The 20,273-nt window shown below is 36.0% G+C and overlaps 1 protein-coding gene across 1 annotated transcript in view; it reads right to left on the bottom strand.

Moving 5' to 3' along the window:
• LOC115212278 (osmotic avoidance abnormal protein 3-like) overlaps positions 1-20,273 on the bottom strand; it is a 907,318-nt gene that overhangs the window by 351,984 nt on the left and 535,061 nt on the right. Inside the window, exon 9 of the mRNA XM_036503083.1 lies at positions 11,474-11,505. Coding sequence (XP_036358976.1) covers positions 11,474-11,505 — 32 coding nt within the window. The remainder of the gene's footprint in view (positions 1-11,473; positions 11,506-20,273) is intronic.

Genomic DNA, 20,273 nt, shown 5'->3' on the forward strand with positions numbered 1-20,273 from the left:
GAATCTCCTTAACCCTTTCATTACCGTATTTATTTTGAGATGCTCTGAGTTTCTTTCAATTATTTTAAATATAACAAAGAATTTAGTAAAATAACTTAGTTATCATTAAGCTAGTGTTAGGAACATAACTTGTGACTAATGTTTAATGGAAAATTTTAATTCAAAACTTATGAAAACAACACATTTGTACTACAGAGCCAGAGCCGGTTTCAGCCGGGTTGGTAACAAAAGGGTTAAGAATAAAACAGTTTGAGTAGAATTTCATTAGAAAATCGAAAATTTGGATTGGACAGGTGAGTGGATGGACTTCAGAGGACACCTATACAATTTACATAAAGAAGCTTTAGGAAGAAAGAAGAAAAAAACATCAAGATTGGTTTGATGAAAGTGATGGAAATATTCAACATTTGTTGGAAGAAAAAAGAAAGGCACTGCATTCATTACTAGCAAATGATTCTGATCAAAATAGAACTTTTTTTAAAGAGATAAAAGCAGATGCGCAAAGAAAGATTCAAAGCATGCAGGTGGCAGAAGAATGCAGAAGAGATAGAGGTGGCTTCCAATGTTAAGAACACTAAGTTATTATATACTCTCCTTTTGATGTGTATGGGCCATCATGTCCTACTTTGGCTCATGTGAAGAATAGGAGTAGTTATTTCTTCACTACCCACAAGGGGCTAAACACAGAGGGGACAAACAAGGACAGACAAACGGATTAAGTCGGTTATATCGACCCCAGTGCATAACTGGTACTTAATTTATCGACCCCGAAAGGATGAAAGGTAAAGTCGACCTCGGCAGAATTTGAACTCAGAACGTAATGCCAGACAAAATACGACTATGCATTTCACCCGGCATGCTAACGTTTCTGCCAGCTCGCCGCCTTAAAAGAATAGGAATGGTGTTTTATTGAAGGAGCCCAAAGACATCTGAAAACGATGGGAGGAACATTTCAATGAACTTCTGAATCGACCATCAGTTGTTGATGAAAAAGTATTGATATGGTTCTATAGAATGCACCCAATGAGTGCTTAGTGGAGGAAACAATAAAAGCAGTATCAAAATTGAACATTGGCAAAGCACTGGGAGTTGATAGCCTGAATGTAGAACTATCTAAGTTTCGGATGTGGGGTACTACTTGCAAGAAATGCTGACCACAGTAATACAGAGGTTATGGAAAAATGAAGTTATGCCAAAAGACTGGAAGGATGCAATCATGGAAGTTGTGTTCAAGGGTAAGGGACAACAGGATGAATGCCATAACTTTCATGGTATTTGCCTGCTTACTACAGCCAGTAAAGTAAACTAGAAGACCACCTATGGTCTAGACATGGTATTTCCAATGCGACAAAGATTAAGGTATGCAATATATGTATCTTAACCTCTTTATTGTATGCTTGCAAAACCTGGACTGTGTATTGTAAGCACTTAAAACTTATGGAACATTTTCATCAACAATGTCTCAGAAGGATTTTGAGGATCAGCTGAAAAACGTTTGTAAGTGCGATGAGGTGCTTGAAAGAAGGAAATGCTTCAGTATTGAAGCTTTGCCATTGCAGTACAGATTGAGATGGAGTGGATACTTAGTCAGAATGACAGACAACAGAATGCCTAAATGACTTTTTACAGAGAATTGGCAAGAGGTAAGTGTCCGTCCCACATACCAAAGATGAGGTACAAAGATTGTCTGAAGTTGAGATTGAATAAGAAAAAAGATCCAATTGACAACTGGGAAGATTTAGCATATTGGCAAGAGGTAAGTGTCCGTCCCACATACCAAAGATGAGGTACAAAGATTGTCTGAAGTTGAGATTGAATAAGAAAAAAGATCCAATTGACAACTGGGAAGATTTAGCATATTGCCAAGAAAAATGGGAAAAAGTTGTGTATGAAGGCAAAAATGAATTTGAAAGGCAAAGAATGGAGCATGCAAAGATCAAAAGAAAGATGAGAAAATGTGACAGGAATGATGTTCTAACAATCATTAATGAACGTGATGAATGTGGAAAGATTTGTCTTAGTGAGGTTGGGCTAAAGAGCCATATGAAATCACACTTTGCACAACCACACACTGATTATAGATGGACTGATGATTTTGAATGCATACAAAGTGACTTGAAAAAGCATAGTAAAATTCATTGAGCTGAAAAACTATACAAGCACCAAGTTTTCTTGGACTAATTGTCAAAAAGCATGCAAGTCTTTGGCAGGCCTCAAAAGCCATATTCGTGCAGCTCATTGATGGTATTCTAGGGCATAAAGAAATTAGGCAATTTCTACTCAAAATCGAGTTGGCAACCATCATGTGTGTACGTATGTATGCATGCATGTCATTATTCAGTTTTATTTCAGAATTTCTTGCCAATAGAGAAAGAGCTGGTTTCAACATCAACAGGATATTTTTCTATGTACTTATGTATATATTACATTATATAATTAGGGCTTAGTAAAATAAATTACTTTGCCACATACTGAACTAAGTAGAAATAGCAGCCAAAAAAATTTTTTTTAGCCCTTTCCACTACTTAAAGAAAATTTCTCTCAGATAATGTTTACTCCAGACAGCTCACAGCTTCGTGAGCTGTCTGGAGTAAACATTATCTGAGAGAAATTTTCTTTAAGTAGTGGAAAGGGCTACAAAAAATTTTTTTGGCTGCTATTTCTACTTAGTTCAGTATGTGGCAAAGTAATTTATTTTACTAAGCCCTAATTATATAATGTAATATTTTGAATTCGCCTTAAATGGTCCTTTTACATACTGAACACTTGGTGAAATTGATTAATTAATTTTACCCTCAATTGTTGATACTTATGTATATATGTAGATTTGTACGTTTTGTACTATGTATGATTATCATGCATATACTTGCATGTCTAGACATGCTCATATATGCTTAAATGACAAATTTCTGGAAAGTTTTACAGATTTTTACAGTTCCAGTGATGACTTGGACCTGTTGTCTTCAAGTCAACTTCCTTCTTTTTGATTTTGAGATGCTTAACTTCTCAAGATTGGTATTTAGGCAGTGTGTTGCATATCCCAGGGCCCCAATAATGACAGGTATAAACCTGAACTTGTAATTTGGATAGAGTAGCAGTAGATTCCTCAATAGTTCTGCGTAGGTATTTTCTTTTTCACTGATCTTTTATTTTACGTTGACATCCACTGGGCAGCTGATTTCCACAAATGTACACAGTTTCTCTTTTCTAACACAAATCACTATGTCAGGTCTGTTATTTTTACATTTTATTGGGATTTTCTCTGGGGCGTTCCACCAGTAGTCCTTTTTATTATCAGTGGCTATGGCTTCCATCATATTGTGGGTTCTTATTTCTTTGGCCTTGGGGTCATCCTTCTGATAGATCTCATTATACAGTGTCCTAGCTACATCATGTCCCATTCATAGATAATACCATGATGATATTTTCAGACAACTGCTTATGATGTGGTGATATCTTCGGGGGCTCTGTGTGTGTGTGCATGTGTGTGTGGTGTGTGTGTGTGTGTGTGTGTGTGCATGTGTGTGTGGTGTGTGTGTGTGTGTGTGTGTGTGTGTGTGTGTGTATTTATGTATGTATTCATTTATTACAAATGTATAAATACAACCTGATATATGCTGATAAAAACTGCAATCATTAGCATAGCAGTTCTAAAAACTACTATTGATAATCATTTCTAAGTAAATGATTAAAATAAAAATAAACCTATAAATTGTTATATATGTTTTACCTTGTCACCTAAATTTATACAAACTGTGCTGCAGTATTCCTTGAAATCTAGGCAACTTCCAAAATGGATTTATCATATATATATAGGATATATATTACGATATCAGTTAATAAATCTATAGATCTTTTTTTTAGCTATCATTCATTGCTTTCCACTCTTCCCATCTTTTTCTTTGTCAAATGTTTATATTAGGATTCTTTCTGAAAACCAACTCAATGAAATAATTCTACAGATATCTTAATTTCTTAGTTAAAGTGTTTGTTTTGTTTAATGATTTTCTTTTTATCTTTTCTTTTTGTCTTGTCTTTTACTCTTTGAAATGGTTTCAGTTCCTTTATATTTTTTAGCATTTCATACCAGATTTAAAGCCAGTTTTTTTTTTTTCTATTCTTAAGAATTTGTAACACTGAATGTTCAATATACTCTGTTTCCTTACATCAGGTGAAGCAGCTGCTTAAGTTTTCAGATATAATGTAAATTGAAGACCTTCATTACTCACCAGGAAATTTTTCTTTTGAAAGTTTTTAGCACTGTTTATAAATAACAGTAATGACAGAGACAGTAAGAGATGGAGAAAAAGAGTTAGAAAAGCATGGGAGGGGTAGGAGAACGAGGGTTACTAGTTTCTTCCTTATCAGTTTAAAATTTGCACTAAGCTTTACATTAAATTAATGGTATGAGGATAAATAAGAAAAGGTTGTGGAGATAGTGGCTAGTGATGTGAACTATCACAGCATCTTATTCAATGACAACAATAAGTAACTTAATGTTTGGCAAGAGTAAATAACATTCCCAGAAAACTTATACGAATATCTTGAGATCACATAAGTCTTATGCTTGTGTTCATGCATGTGCACACACACACATATATGCTCCTTTATATGCTTGTATGTTTGCAAACAAGAAGAAAGTTGTGAGCAAATCCTTTAATAACATTAGTTTACAATTGTTTCGCCTGAATTCAATCTCATGAATATTGCAATATGAAGCAATAATATATACAGGATTCACGAAGTGTCATTGTTAAAGCCTGTACCAAATTTGATTCTTCAGAATTTTGGATAAAACGAAGGCCTTTATTTTGCATTATATCTGAAAGCTTAAATAGCTGCTTTACCTGATATAAGGAAATAGAGAATATTGAATTTTCAATGTTATAAATTCTTAAAATGACTTTTATGCATAATTCTAATGTCAAATTTGGTGCATGTTTTTACAACAACAGCCCATGAATCAATAGCTGCATATATAGTTGCAAAATATAGCAATATTGATGAGATCGAATTCAAATAAAACAGCTGTAAAATGAAGTAATAAAAGGCTTGCTTATTCCATTTTTCTTGTTAATAATTGTAAAAAAAAAACTGGATGTTTGTTGGTTTTCAAACGTGTGTTTGATAAAACAAACAATCTCAGGATTATTGTCTGGTAGCATGTACTCATGAATGAGTATAATAGGGTAAACTCTAGGATTAAAACACAAATGAAATTGCTATATAATGTACAAAGTTTCTCTTTTCTAACACAAATCACTATGTCGGGTCTGTTATTTTTACATTTTATTGGGATTTTCTCTGGGGCATTCCACCAGTAGTCCTTTTTATTATCAGTGGCTATGGCTTCCATCATATTGGGGGTTCTTATTTCTTTGGCCTTGGGGTCATCCTTCTGATAGATCTCATTATACAGTGTCCTGTATATGTGGGACGAAGTGGTGAGAAAGAATCTACAGACACTGAGACACAGAGAGGGGATGACAGAGAGATTAAGACTCCTGGTAGTCTGCTGTGCTTGAAAAGACATGTCAAGCGAAGTAAAAGCATGGTTATCCTTGCATACAGGCTATCCCCTGTATCACTCTCCAGCTGAGCATTCCTAATTTGGTGAGCTCATAAGTGCTGGTGCCACATAAAATGCTCCAATGCCGGTGCTGCATAAGAGCACCCAGTACACTCTGTAATGTGGCTGGTATTAAGGAAGGGCATCCAGCCATAGAAAGCATGCCAAAACAAATAGGAAGCCTGAACAGTCCTTCATCTGGTCAGCTCCTGTCAAACCAAACAACCCATGCCAACATGGAAAACAGATGTTAAATCAAGATATATATATATATATATATATATAATCATTGTCCGTTTTTTCCATGCTGACATGGGATGGATGGATCAGTGAGCCAGAAAACTGCAGTGACTTCCAGGATCTGTTTTTGCATGATTTCTACAGCTGGATGCTATTTTCTTTTAAGCCAACCACTTTACAAAGATTAATGGGTGTTTTTTACATGGCACCAGCACTAGGGAGGTTGCCAAGTACTCATAAGACAAGACCTCCCTCCTCAACTGAGTGAAATACAGTACTGAACATATAATAGAGGACCACGAACAGGTGTCTTGCAGAAGAAGTGATTACATGACTTCTCCAGTTGAAGAGAGACAAAGAGAGAGAGATGATAGGGGTGTACCCTCAAGATACAAGGTGAATATGGAGAGAAAAAGTAAGGTAAGTCAGTGCACTACTGCAGTGCTCCACAACCAGTATGCTGCAGCACACTAGTGTGCCATGAAACAATGCTTGGTGTGTCACAGTGTAACCTGAATATAACTTTTGTCCCTATACTTTTACTTATATTCTTAGTTCAGGTGTGCCACTGAATTTTTAAAAGGATAGAAGTGTAATACAAGTGAAAAATGGTTATGGAGCACTGCATTAATGTATGAAGAGTGATTAGAGAAGAAGGTTGAGGTGGATGCAATGAACTTTAGCCAGCTGAAGAAACTTCAAGAGACATGAAATTAATTGCTTTTAACAATGGAATATAATGTAAATAAATTTACAAATAACAGTGTGTAAATATTGGGTTAAAATTTCTTTTTACATAAACAGCATACAATTCTTACTGGTAAGAAAATAACTTCTAAAATCAATAGAGAAATCGAAAGAATTGCTTTGCAGGTTTGAGTCCCACAGGCAACCATCAAATTATTCTATCCAAAGGGATTTTAATCCCAATATTGACATTTATAGCTTTACTTCATGTTCAACTATCAGAAATGCTTGTATATATATATATATATGAGCGGCGAGCTGTCAGAAACGTTAGCACGCCGGGCGAAATACGTGGCCGTTTTTCGTCTGCCGTTACGTTCTGAGTTCAAATTCCGCCAAGGTCAACTTTGCCTTTCATCCTTTCGGGGTCGATAAATTAAGTACCAGTTGCACACTGGGGTCGATGTAATCGACTTAATCCGTTTGTCTGTCCTTGTTTGTCCTCTCTGTGTTTAGCCCCTTGTGGGTAGTAAAGAAATATATATATATATGAGCAAAACGCCCCCGCCCCCCCGTCCAATGGACAGTGCTGAGTTGTCAAACATTTAAACCAAATTTTCTCAAAACAACTTGTCCGACTGTCTCATAGGTCACTCCTTTAAGAAACACTGATTTAAACTAAATTTGAGACAACAGCAAAAGAAAAAATAAAGTTAGACTTTTTTTCAATTCCAAAGAAAAACGATTTTATTCACACAAATATGCAACCGAAGAGTTTAAAGTACCAGTAATGATAAGGCTGTTGACTGGGAGAACACAAACATGGTTTAAACAGTAAGCTTGTCATGAAAGAAACATGCCTTTAAGCAGTACAAAAACAACAAAAAGTGGAAGGTGCAGTTATGTACAGGTTTGACAGAAGACAAGCAGGACAAAAATGGCTTTATCGATCGCATTCTCACCTGGAATCGATTTTTGTAATTTTTTCAAGACTTATACATGTCCTGATATCGTCGGTATCTACATTTCAAATTTGAGCGCAATCAGATGGAGGATGCCCAAGATCCGAGGAGACACATACACAGACAGACAGAACAGATTTTATATAACACATATAAATATGTATGTATATATATATATATATATATTATATATATATATATATATAATATATATATATATATATATATATATATATATATACATATATATATGTACATATATATATATATATATATATACATATACATAGACATATATATATATATACATATATACATATATATACATACATGTATACATATGTATATATATATATGTAAACTAAACTGCCTACCTAGTTGCTCCTTCTCCCATTCAGAGCTGGCCTTGACAGACATATCCCTGCTATATTCCTGGATAATCTTTTATTTTGTAAAACTACTTCTCATCTGATGATTACAGTCTTTTATAATGATGTAATGTTTTCATTCTTCTATTAAAAGTTGTAAGAAAGAGCTGTAATGAGCTGAAAATTATCCGTCATATGTTTTTATTCATTTGGCTACAATACACCAAGGGGTTTATGACTTGTCGGACACCCTAGAGTATACCAACAATATGCTACTTAAACTTACATGTAATTTGGACCTGCCCCTTAGGTGCTAAATACTTATAGGATTGGTTTTCTCTATGTACACAAACATCCTAGCTGATATTTCAACTGTCACCAACCATAGGCCAGGTTCACAAATGTTACCCTATCCTATCTGGTGCATACCTTTCCAGGTACCTGATTCTTCATCTTAATATTTATACACTCCACACACACACACATACATGTAAAAAAAGAAATATATTATGATACGTGGAAGCACTCCGTCGGTTACGACGACGAGGGTTCCGGTTGATCCGATCAACGGAACAGCCTGCTCGTGAAATTAACGTGTAAGTGGCTGAGCACTCCACAGACACGTGTACCCTTAACGCAGTTCTCGGGGATATTCAGCGTGACACAGAGAGTGACAAGGCTGGCTCTTTGAAATACAGGTACAACAGAAACAGGAAGTAAGAGTGAGAGAAAGTTGTGACGAAAGAGTACAGCAGGGATCACCACCATCCCCTGCCGGAGCCTCATGGAGCTTTAGGTATTTTCGCTCAATAAACACTCACAACGCCCGGTCTGGGAATCGAAACCGCGATCCTATGACCGCGAGTCCGCTGCCCTAACCACTGGGCCATTGCGCCTCCATTATGATATGTACATCTACAAACACAACATATGTAAGTATGGGTGTCCTTAGTTTGTGTTGCAGTATGTGCAGAAATATTTCATTATGTTTACTGTAGTGGGAACTACACAAAGAAACAACAGTCGAAAAGCATTAAAAACTGCGGCACTTTTCCTATCACAAGTACATTGTCTCCTATCGATTTTTCTTTTCTTTTTTTCAAAATATAACAAGATTCATCAATGTTTCTTTTCTTAATTTGTTTATTTAAAAAGAAAAGAAATTATTTCTAGTCATCTATTTATGCGCATGCTTCCAGCATAGAATTTATTGGAAATTTTTAGACACTTTTAGACATTTGACCCAGGACAGAAATTTTGGGAGCTGATATTTTTACTGTTTAGCTGTTCACCTTAATGTTATCAGTTTAACATTGAACTAAGAGTAGCAATTATTTTTATTTTCCCTAAGTTTACTGAATTTAATTGCTGCTATGTTCTGTGCTTAGATGTGGAGGTGCAATGGCCCAGTGGTTAGGGCAGCGGACTCGCAGTCGTAGGATCACGGTTTCGATTCCCAGACCGGGCGTTGTGAGTGTTTATTGAGAAAAACACCTAAAGCTCCACGAGGCTCCGGCAGGGGATGGTGGTGATCCCTGCTGTACTTTTTCACCACAACTTTCTCTCACTCTTACTTCCTGTTTCTGTTGTACCTGTATTTCAAAGGCCGGCCTTGTCACTCTCTTGTGTCACGCTGAATATCCCTGAGAACTACGTTAAGGGTGCACGTGTCTGTGGAGTGCTCAGCCACTTACACGTTAATTTCACGAGCAGGCTGTTCCGTTGATCGGATCAACCGGAACCCTCGTCGTCGTAACCGACGGAGTGCTTCCATCCAAGGTACAACATAATGCTTGTAGCTGTAGTTTTGAACTCATAACTATGTATTCATTAGCTTAGTATCTTAAAGTTACAGCCAATATATTTATTAATTATAATACTTTTTTTTAATCAATTATAACACATTTTTTTCATGTAGCACCAGGCAGTTCACTTACTTTCCTCTTCAGACAAATAAACATCTTTTGTCATTCCCTCATTTCTTAGAATCGATGTATCACATAACTATGAAAGATATTGTTCGTGTAGCCTACTTGTTAGTAATGTAAAATACATCTCAAGCATTTTTGTAGAAACTTGGAAATATTTGCATTCAAAAACAACACAGTAACACAAACCCTAAGGAATTGATAAAAATCAATTGAAACAAATGTAAAATAAAACATTATTTGAAATCTATTTGCATTATTTATTTCCATAGTGTAAATATTTCAAAGTATAATTATCGATTCGTTTATCATTGCTGTATCAAACTAATTCTTTGTGATGGCTTTATCTTGGTGACAACCTACATTGTTAGTTGAACATTTAGGTCAGATCTGGAGAATGATTAGGTGGGAAGGACACATACAGGGACTATGGAAATAGCTATCAAGTAACCAACAGCTTTGCTGTTATAGAACATGGAAAATGGATGCTAAATGACAATGACTAGGAGGAGGAGGGGGAGGGGGGCCAAGGATGAAGATTGGTGACATGATATGAAACAAGGAAGTTTTTCTGCATTTGCTTTCTGAAAACAACTTCTTTGCTGTGCTACAATAATTTATTCTAATCAAATACTGAATCCGTCCAGAAGCAAAAGTTTGACTTCCATGTGGTATGTCATAGTTCTCTGAATCAATTTCAGCATATTATTGGTACATACTCTAATCAAATATTGCTTCCATTCAATGGTACAAGGCTAGAACTCGACTCCATCGGCCATGAATGGGTGCACCTAAGAGGTTCCCCTCCAAGGTACAAGTCTGGGCAGAAAGTTGTCTCACCGGCGAATGCACAACTTGGGGTTGTTTTATGGAAGACCAGCAGTCACCCATGCATACCAGCCTCCCCTCTCCATGCCACCAATGTTATCCAAGGGAAAGTCAAAGGCTAATACAGCTTGGCACCAGTGACATCGCAACTCATTTCTACAGCTGCGTGAACTGGAGCAATGTGAAATAAAGTGTCTTGCTCAAGAACACAACACACAGCCCAGTTCAGGAATCGAACTCACAACCGCACAATCATAAGCTCAATGCTCTAACCAATGAGCCATGCACCTTCACACAGGTGCATGTGCAAGGATACCACTATGTAATGTAAAGGTACAAGACTACTGATATGCAATGTAAAGGTATGTAATCAACTAAAATGACTTGTACATAAAAGTGGTACTTATTTTATTGATCTCACAAGGGCGAAATGAAAAGTCAAATCCAGTAGGATATTAATTCAGAAATAAAGGAATATAGCTAAATATTGTTAAGACATTTATTTTCCGACTCTTTTTCTGTGATCTATTTTATCACTTACTCAGAAGAAAATGGAGTAGTCTTGACCCATTCCATGGCATCCAAGTCTGTTGAGTGGGTGAGAGGGAGAACGGTATCCACAAACTGGAGATGTGGATTAAATGCTTCCGACAGAATCCTCCACAAAATGTACTCAAGAACCAAGTAATTGAGCTAAGCTGAGCAATGAATTAAGTCTATCCCCCACACACATAAAACTACAGTAAGACCTGAACTCAAGAAGCAAAGAGCTGGAACAAACACCACAAGTCATTCCATTTGATGTTCCAGCAATTCTGCCAATCCACTGCCCCAGATGTTTTTTCTAACATTCTATCAACTCTATCAGTTCAAATATTAAACATAACTTACCTGATCTTCAAGTGCACCTTTTTCAGGAAGATCTGCAATTAGAAACAACTTGTTTTTAAATACCTTTATTATTGTCGTCGTCGTCGTCGTCGTCGTCGTCGTCGTCGTCGTCATCATCATCATCATCATCATCATCATCATCATCATCATTATTATTATTATTATTATTATTCAGTAGTTTATTATAGGTGCAGGAGTGGCTGTGTGGTAAGTAGCTTGCTAACCAACCACATGGTTCCGGGTTCAGTCCCACTACGTGGCATCTTGGGCAAGTGTCTTCTGCTATAGCCCCAGGCCGACCAATGCCTTGTGAGTGGATTTGGTAGACGGAAACTGAAAGAAGCCTGTCGCATATATGTATATATATATATATGTATGTGTGTGTTTGTGTGTCTGTGTTTGTCCCCCTAGCATTGCTTGACAACCGATGCTGGTGTGTTTACGTCCCCGTCACTTAGCGGTTCGGCAAAAGAGACCAATAGAATAAGTACTGGGCTTACAAAGAATAAGTCCCGGGATCGATTTGCTCGACTAAAGGCGGTGCTCCAGCATGGCCGCAGTCAAATGACTGAAACAAGTAAAAGTGTAAAGAGAGAGGAGTCTTATTTGTATCACGTTCTTTCACTGCACTGCTGAGTGCAGCTCTGTGTGCTTTTGGTATGTGCTGTGGTTTATTGTTGTGCTCTTGTTTTCACTGTATTGAAAGTGTTTTACACAGAATGTGTGTAGTGTCTAGTAGTGCTATTTTCTGTATGCTGTATATACTTGTAAGTCCTGGAGGTTTTGTTATGTATTTGTTTGAATGTTTTAATCATTATTATTATTATTATTATTATTATTATTATTATTATTATTATTATTAGTATTCGTCCGCTGCTGCGTTCTGAGTTCAAATTCCGCCGAGGTCGACTTTGCCTTTCAACCTTTCGGGGGCGATAAATTAAGTACCAGTTACGCACTGGGGTCGATGTAATCGACTTAATCTGTTTGTCTGTCCTTGTTTGTCCCCTCCATGTTCAGCCCCTTGTGGGCAATAAAAAAAATTTTTTTAATTATTATTATCATTTCAAATGCTGCTCAGGTCAATTTTGTCTTTTATCCTCATAGTATCAATAAAATGAAGTGCCAGTCAAATGTGGTGGGAGGGGTGTTGATGTAATCAACTTGCCCCTCCTACCAAATTACTGCCAGTAATTTGATGGGAGGGGTAAGTCGATCACATCAACATTTAGATGCTTACACACCTAAATGTTTATAGATGTATATATACATATCAATACACATACAGGTAGAAAAAGAAAAAAAACAAAGATTTTAGTGAATATTAAATAGAAGGCATGGGTGACTATGCGCATGGGTGACTATGTGGTATGAAGCTTGCTTCCCAACCACATTGTTCCAGGTTCATTCCCACTGCATAGCACCTTGGGCAAGTGTTTGTACTATAGTCTTGTCCAGCCAAAACCTTGGGAGTAGATTTGGTAGACAGAAACTGAAAGAAGCCCATCATTTATATATATATGTGTGTGTGTGTGTGTGTGTGTGTAGGTAGGTATGTAAGTGTGTGTGTATATATATGTATGTAGGTAGGTATGTAAGTGTGTGTGTGTATGTGTGTTTGTCCCCACTCAACACTTGACAAATGCTGTTGGTTCATTTACAACCCTATAACTTAGTAGTTAGACAAAAAGAGATAATAGAATAAGTACCAGGCTTAAAAGGAAAAGAAAGTACTGGAGTAGATTCATTTAACTAAAAGATATCTAAGGTAGTGCTTCAGCATGGCCACAGTCTAATGACTGAAACAGATTACAGATAAAAGTAAATACTCAAACAAGTAATTTGGAATATAGAGACAGTAACCACAACAGGCAACAACACTAGCAATTCTTTTACAGTTCTGAACACCGTGGGATGTTCATTTAGCAGTTCTGTGAAGGCAAACCTTCACTCAGTATGAAATTATCAAACAGAACTTTTGGACCTGTCACAAATAAAATGTTCCTTTGCCTCAGGACAAGACGAAGAGGTAGCTGAAATGTCTCAATCTCCAGAAAGATAAAAGATAGATGTGGTCCAAATTTCCTCTTATGTCATGTAGTAAATCAAGCCCTCAAAAAGAAATTATTTCAATTGCAAAAAGAAAGAAAAATAACTACAGCACAATTAGCTGTCTCTTTAACCCTTTAGTGTTCGCATTATTCTGCCAAAACTAATGCTTTTTTTGTCCTCATTGTTTTGAACTAATCATGCATTATCTTGTAGCTATGAGATTTTGATGAGGTAGCAGTTAATTTTTGAAATGGTATTGTAGGGTTGGTGTGAGAGACCAGATCTGGCCAGTTTTAACCTAAAACAGGCAGAATACTTTTGGCCGGATATGGCCGGTTTAAATGCTAATGGGTTAAAACTGAAAATGCGGCCAAAATATAAACTGAAACCTCCAGATAAAACTCCCAGCACAAGGAATGAAGAAACACAAAAATGACAATAAAAGACACTGGATGTAACATAGACTATAGGCTCAGGAAAAGTGGGTACAGGATTTGTGCTTGCACCCTGTAAAATTTGGTGGGGAAGCAGTGAAATACTTTGAACATACACCTGAAAAATTAATTCATGGGTTTGCACCTGCTAAGCAAATTTTGTTATCAAACTTATGACAAAGACCAATGGCTAGCAGTGACTTTAGTGTCACAGTTTGATAAAGTGGTCAAAGTTGGTTTAAAAAAAGATGACCTGTCATGAGGGCTCCATCAAAACAGACTAGTGACTGCTGAATGCCACAGAGCAATACCAGAGCTGTGCTCAATGGAATGCACCAAGACAAAAGGCCATGCATTTGATGATATAAAGTAGGAAGTTTAGTTGCTGTATTTGTCAAAGCAAAACACACCTTAAAACTGAATGCACTGAAGATCTAGAAAAACTCGGTAAAAATAAGGAAAATGAAAATAATGAAGAGTAATAGTAATAGCAAAAAGAGCAACAAACCCCATTTTCCAAAAACCATTAACCAGAACTCTGGAAATAGCAAAGTAAATGTTTTTTCAGCTCAGTACCACAAATGGCTGAGCAAATACCAAGTCTTCGAACAATGCCAGTGACTCTCAAATAAAAAAGAAGATAATTTCAAGAAACTGATTTCAAATTTTGGCACAAGGCCAACAAGTTTGAGGAAGCGGGTAAGTCAATTACATCAATACCAGTGTTCAACTGGTACTTATTTTATCAATCTGAAAGCAAAGTTGACCTCAGTGGAATTTGAACTCAGAATGTAAAGATGGACAAAATGCCACTAAACATTTTTGCCAGAATGCAAACGATTCAGCCAGCTCACCACCTTAAACAATTTCAAGAAATTAAGAATAAATTCCACAAATTAATTCATATGTTTATCTTATAATTAGACAGGTTATATATATTCATTCTTTGCTCTGTTCCTTCGTCACAAGAATTTTCTCTCATATTCTTCAATAATAATCCTTTCTATTATAGGCACAAGGCCTGGAATTTAGTGGGGAGGGACTAGTTGATTACATCAACCCCAGTGTTTCACTGGTACTTAATTAATCAACCCTGAAAGGATGAAAGGCAAAGTCGACCTCAGTGGAATTTGAACTCAGAAAGTGAAGACAGACAAAATACTGATAAGCATTTCACCTGGTGTGCTAACATTTCAGCCAGCTCACAACCTTATATTTATCAATAATAATAACACTTGCTAATGCACCTTGTCTTCTCTTACATAGTACACAAAAACATCTCAGCACTTCAAAACAGTTATGTGACATTTTTGAAAGGAGATAAATACGAAAAGTATATCTTCTAGCACATTCAAATATTTATTTTCCACAATTGATGTGATAGCTGATGGTTGGAGTGTGTTAACATCAGACAACCTTTTCCTGTTGCAAACTAATCTATTGTGAAGCTGTATTTTTTTGTGTTTTTTTTTTCTTCTTTTTTTTTTTAAGCTATATTTTGTTTTTTCCAGTAGGAAGTTCACCTTTACATCAGTTATCATCCTAAAGCTTAGAAAAACTGTAAATATTTATCCCAGCGACCATGACATCCAACCACACATGACATCCAACCACAACACATGTTATGGAAGTAAATGTGGAATAGCTTGACATTTATGCTGACTATAGTGATCTAGTTCACATAGAGGGATGTACAAATTAAATCAAGGTGAAAATTAACTGAATTTGCAACTGCAGCATTTTCATATATTGTTTCTATCGATAAAATATAAGTGTTCACTGTTACCTTGGTTGACTGAAAAATATACAAATGATAATAGTAAAATTCAACACTCAAAGACAAACAACTGCGTATCATGTTGACAAAAAAGTTGCTTTAGGATGAGATTAACAACATTAACATATTTTAGGGAACCAACTAGAGAGCCTTTCACAATTTACACCTACTATCAATTAAGGATAGACAAATTTGAAAATAAATTGACAGGATAGCCATGACTGGAACAACATTATTGACCATATTCTAGCTTAATCAGGGCTGGCTGGAGGCTAAACAACAACAGCTTATGTTTGAGAGATGTATCCATGAAGAAAAGCTTCCTGAATTTTGCACTCCTCTCTACCTCTATTAAAATAGTTGTCAATTATTAATTAATAAGGAAAAGCATATAACAATCGTTTAATGAACTATCTGCTATATTTTCATTGGAAAACCAACCAATATTTTCATTCAAGTAAAAGACCAATTGGTAAGAAATGCAATAAAAAATAAAAATTTTTAGAAGTATAATTCAAGTTGTACAGTGCTGTTTGTGTGTGTGTGTGTGTGTGTGTGTGTGTGTGTGTGTGTGTGTGTGTGTGTGTGCATGTATTTGTTTTTTTTTATAAAAGATTGTATTGAATACACATACAGCTTCAAACAGATAAAATTTCAAAAGATACCAGATTTACTCTCATAAAACATGATATGAATGATCAAAAGAAGTACATATTTTCATGGAAGGTTACTGTTTGTTAGAACAGAATCAACCAAGCATGTTGTTTTCGTGACTGACAGAAGGAAAATGAATTTGGTTATGAAGTAGTCACTAAGGTGGAAAAAGCGAAGAGAAAGAGAGATCGGAGAGAGACAGAGAGAGGGAGAGAGAGAGAGAGCATAAGAGATGAAAATAGAGAATAAACATGAAAAAAAAAATAGAGAGAAAAAACAGCGGGGAGTCTGACAATGACTAAGTTCATACTTATCACACACAATAAACAATGAAATTTAGATGGAAATGTTAACTCAATCTGACAAAACATAATACAAATGAACTCAATGATATGATCAAGTAAATAGAAATATATTTTATTAGAGAATTGTTATTTAGACTGAATTTGTTGTCTTTATATTAGAGTTAAAAACAGTGCTGTTGGTCAGTAAACTGCTAACAAAATTGAAATATATATGTGTATGCATGGTTGAAAATAAAGAAAGGAAATGACACTGAGAAATAAATATGATAGTCAGAAATTATTTAAATAACACAATACAAAGGAAAGAATGTTTCAGTGTAAAATGAAATCAATAAATAGCAATAATTGAAAACACTAAATTCTCAAACAATACAGTTTAGCAGTGGTAAAATATATATAGGCATAGGAGTGGCTGTGTGGTAAGTAGCTTGCTTACCAACCACATGGTTCCGGATTCAGTCCCACTGCGTGGAACCTTGGGCAAGTGTCTTCTACTATAGCCTCAGGCCGACCAAAGCCTTGTGAGTGGATTTGGTAGACGGAAACTGAAAGAAGCCTGTCGTATATATGTATATATATGTGTGTGTGTGTGTGTGTGCGTGCGTGTGTGTGCGTGCGTGTGTGTGTGTGTGTGTGTGTGTGTGTGTGTGTGTGTGTGTATATGTTTGTGTGTCTGTGTTTGTCTCCCAAACATCGTGGTTCGGCAAAAGAGAGTGATAAAATAAGTCCTGAGGTCGATTTGCTTGACTAAAGACGGTGCTCTAGCATGGCCACAGTCATATGACTGAAACAAGTAAAAAAGTAAAAGAGAGTATGCTTACTAACAACAAGATACAGTTATCGGATATTACATCAATAAGAGTGTAATAAGAGTGAATAGAGCACATTTAATGTAAATAGATACTCAGATCAGTTTTTGTGACCACCAAAGGTAAATCACTTGTAATAGGATGCTAGGTCAATACCACTGTCCAGTTCTTGAGTACCTTAAGCAGAATTGACATTGCAGCTGTCATTTGCACCATCTCTTGATAACTATTTCCAACTGCTTTGTCTCTTATGTAATACAATTGCACTGTACAAAGAGGTACTGGAAAGTTCCTGGCTTTGGGTAAAAATAGAGGATCAGTTAATTACAATTTTATTCAACATATTCTCCTCTCAGATTCACACACATATTGCAGTAGTCCTTCAGTTTTCTAAGCCCTGTAAATGAACTCAAAAGGTTAGGTCTCCAACCAAGCCTTTTGCAATACTCTTAAAGCCAGGAACTTTTCAACACTTCCTTGTATCTTATGCAATATTAATGTTGAAATAGGGTACAGATGGAAATGGATTTCCAGCAAAAGCCCATCACCAAGCAAGAACTGATAGAAGACTATTGTATCTTCTTTTTCCACACTTTGTTGCTGACATCCAAACTGGTATAGAATTTTGAGAGGCCTACTTCTGGTCACTGGTTTCTAACTAAACCATTTACATGGATAGAAACGATGTTTACTGGCTACTTCTAAAAACTACATCAGACGTGAGTTTTTATGTATTCAAAAGTGCTTCAGCTATCAGCATATGCTTTTAAGTTTGTGATCAGCAGTTCAGATTGAATTAGTACATGAAGAAGGAAAGACAACGTTAGTAAAACTAATAGTCAGAAATCTACATCAGCAAAATTACAGGCAGTAGAATTTACACAATTTCTATAAATAATCTAATAGAAACAACACTAGACATAATTTTCAAGACAGTAAAACATGAGCAAGAAATGCAGAAAATTTTTAATAAGTGGAGTCACCTAAATTAATTACCATCATTTGGATGTTTTGTCTACATAAAGGCTTGGCACAGATGGTTAGAGAAGGTCATAAGTCAATAGATAGCTAGTAATAACAGATCCACTAAAATACCTACAATTCTTCAAAGCTAAATCAAAGAGCCTCACAAGAAACATATGCTATCTAGATAATACAAGGCTGATTTGGTGATGTGTTTTGAAGCCAGCTATTAAATGAACCATATATTAGTACTATTAATTCAACTACTATAAAATAATTCTATCATTTTATGGTATTGAAGATAAACACTACTCTTACTTTATTCAAATAAGAGATGTCTTGTTTGATTTATACTTTTGAAATTTTATTAATTATAAAATTTCAAGTCAATAGTTATTACAGAAGTACTTTTTCAAATTAAAAAAAAAAGAACTTTCTCCCCAAATGTCCCATTTTTAGGTAAAGTTTAATCTTAAAAGACAATCATTTCACTAAAATTTTGAATCAGTGGCAGCCTTTTGGACAGTACTCTTCAATTTATGAGATATATGAGAGCAACTGTAATTTTTATTGTACATATGACATATCACATTTATGTACTGTGTTTCTAAACTTGAGTTGCAGGTGCTGGCAATAAAGTACAGACAGCAATTGTTGATAATATATGTCAAATCAGTATCTTCTTTAAACCAACCTTTACATAAGCATTCATTTTTGTTTTGCTTTGTTTTTTATTAACTAACTGTTGGTAATTTATCCTTTAGCTTTTTTTTTTATCTTTTACTTGTTTCAGTCATTAGACTGGGACACCCCTCTCTCTAACCGCTCAGTCGAAGTCGACTCTCGGTCACTCGTTGGATCAGTGTCCTCCAGTTAGTTCGATCCTGGGCCGCTTTCTTCAGACTGGCCATGTCCATTCCTGTATCACTCCTGATGGTGTCAAGCCAGCGGGTTCTTGGTCGGCCTCTTCCTCTCTTGCCACTGACCTTTCCGAGCATGATGTCCTTCTCCAGGGATTCTCTCCGCATAATTTGACAGAAATATGCCAATCTACGCTTGGTGTTCCCAGCTTCTAGCGACATTTTCGGCCTTATCTGCTTAAGAACTTCTCCATTGGTGAGCCTTGCTGTCCATGGAATCCGCAAAAGTCTTCTCCAACACCACCTTGAAGAATTTTTTGTTGACTGAACTGACCCTAGTACTTATTTTTGTTAAGCTTGGGACTTATTCTATCCATCTCTTTTTGCTAAACCACTAAGCTACAGGTGTGTGAACACACCAACACCAGTTGTCAAGCAGTGCTGAAGCACAAACAAACACACACACATATATACACGATGGGTTTCCATCTACCAAATCCCCTCACAAGGCTTTGGTCAGCCCAAGGCCAAAGTAGAAGACACATGCCCAAGGTGTCATGTAATGAGACTGAACCCAGAACCATGTGGTTGGGAAGTAAGCTTCTTACCACACAGCCATGCCTGTGCCTAGTCTAACTTACTTCATATTTCTTTACAATAACTGAAGTAATGTCAAAGCCAATCTATTATATTCCTCACAATCCATGCCATATTTTTAGTCTAAATTTTTAATAAGAAATGTTTGCAATGGGATTGATCTCAGCAAAATACGGTTATTTCCTTTATTGACTTGAAGGAATGAAATGTAGAATCACACCAAGCAAACTGGAATAAAATAAGACAAAGCTAAAATGTTTGTAAGACATTCTCTAAGCATTCTTCAATTTATGCCAAATCACTTCCCAACAACAGTTGATAATATCGATTTCTTAAGTAAGCATGAGAC

This window comes from Octopus sinensis, linkage group LG5, assembly GCF_006345805.1.
Source record: "Octopus sinensis linkage group LG5, ASM634580v1, whole genome shotgun sequence".
NCBI lineage: Eukaryota > Metazoa > Mollusca > Cephalopoda > Octopoda > Octopodidae > Octopus > Octopus sinensis.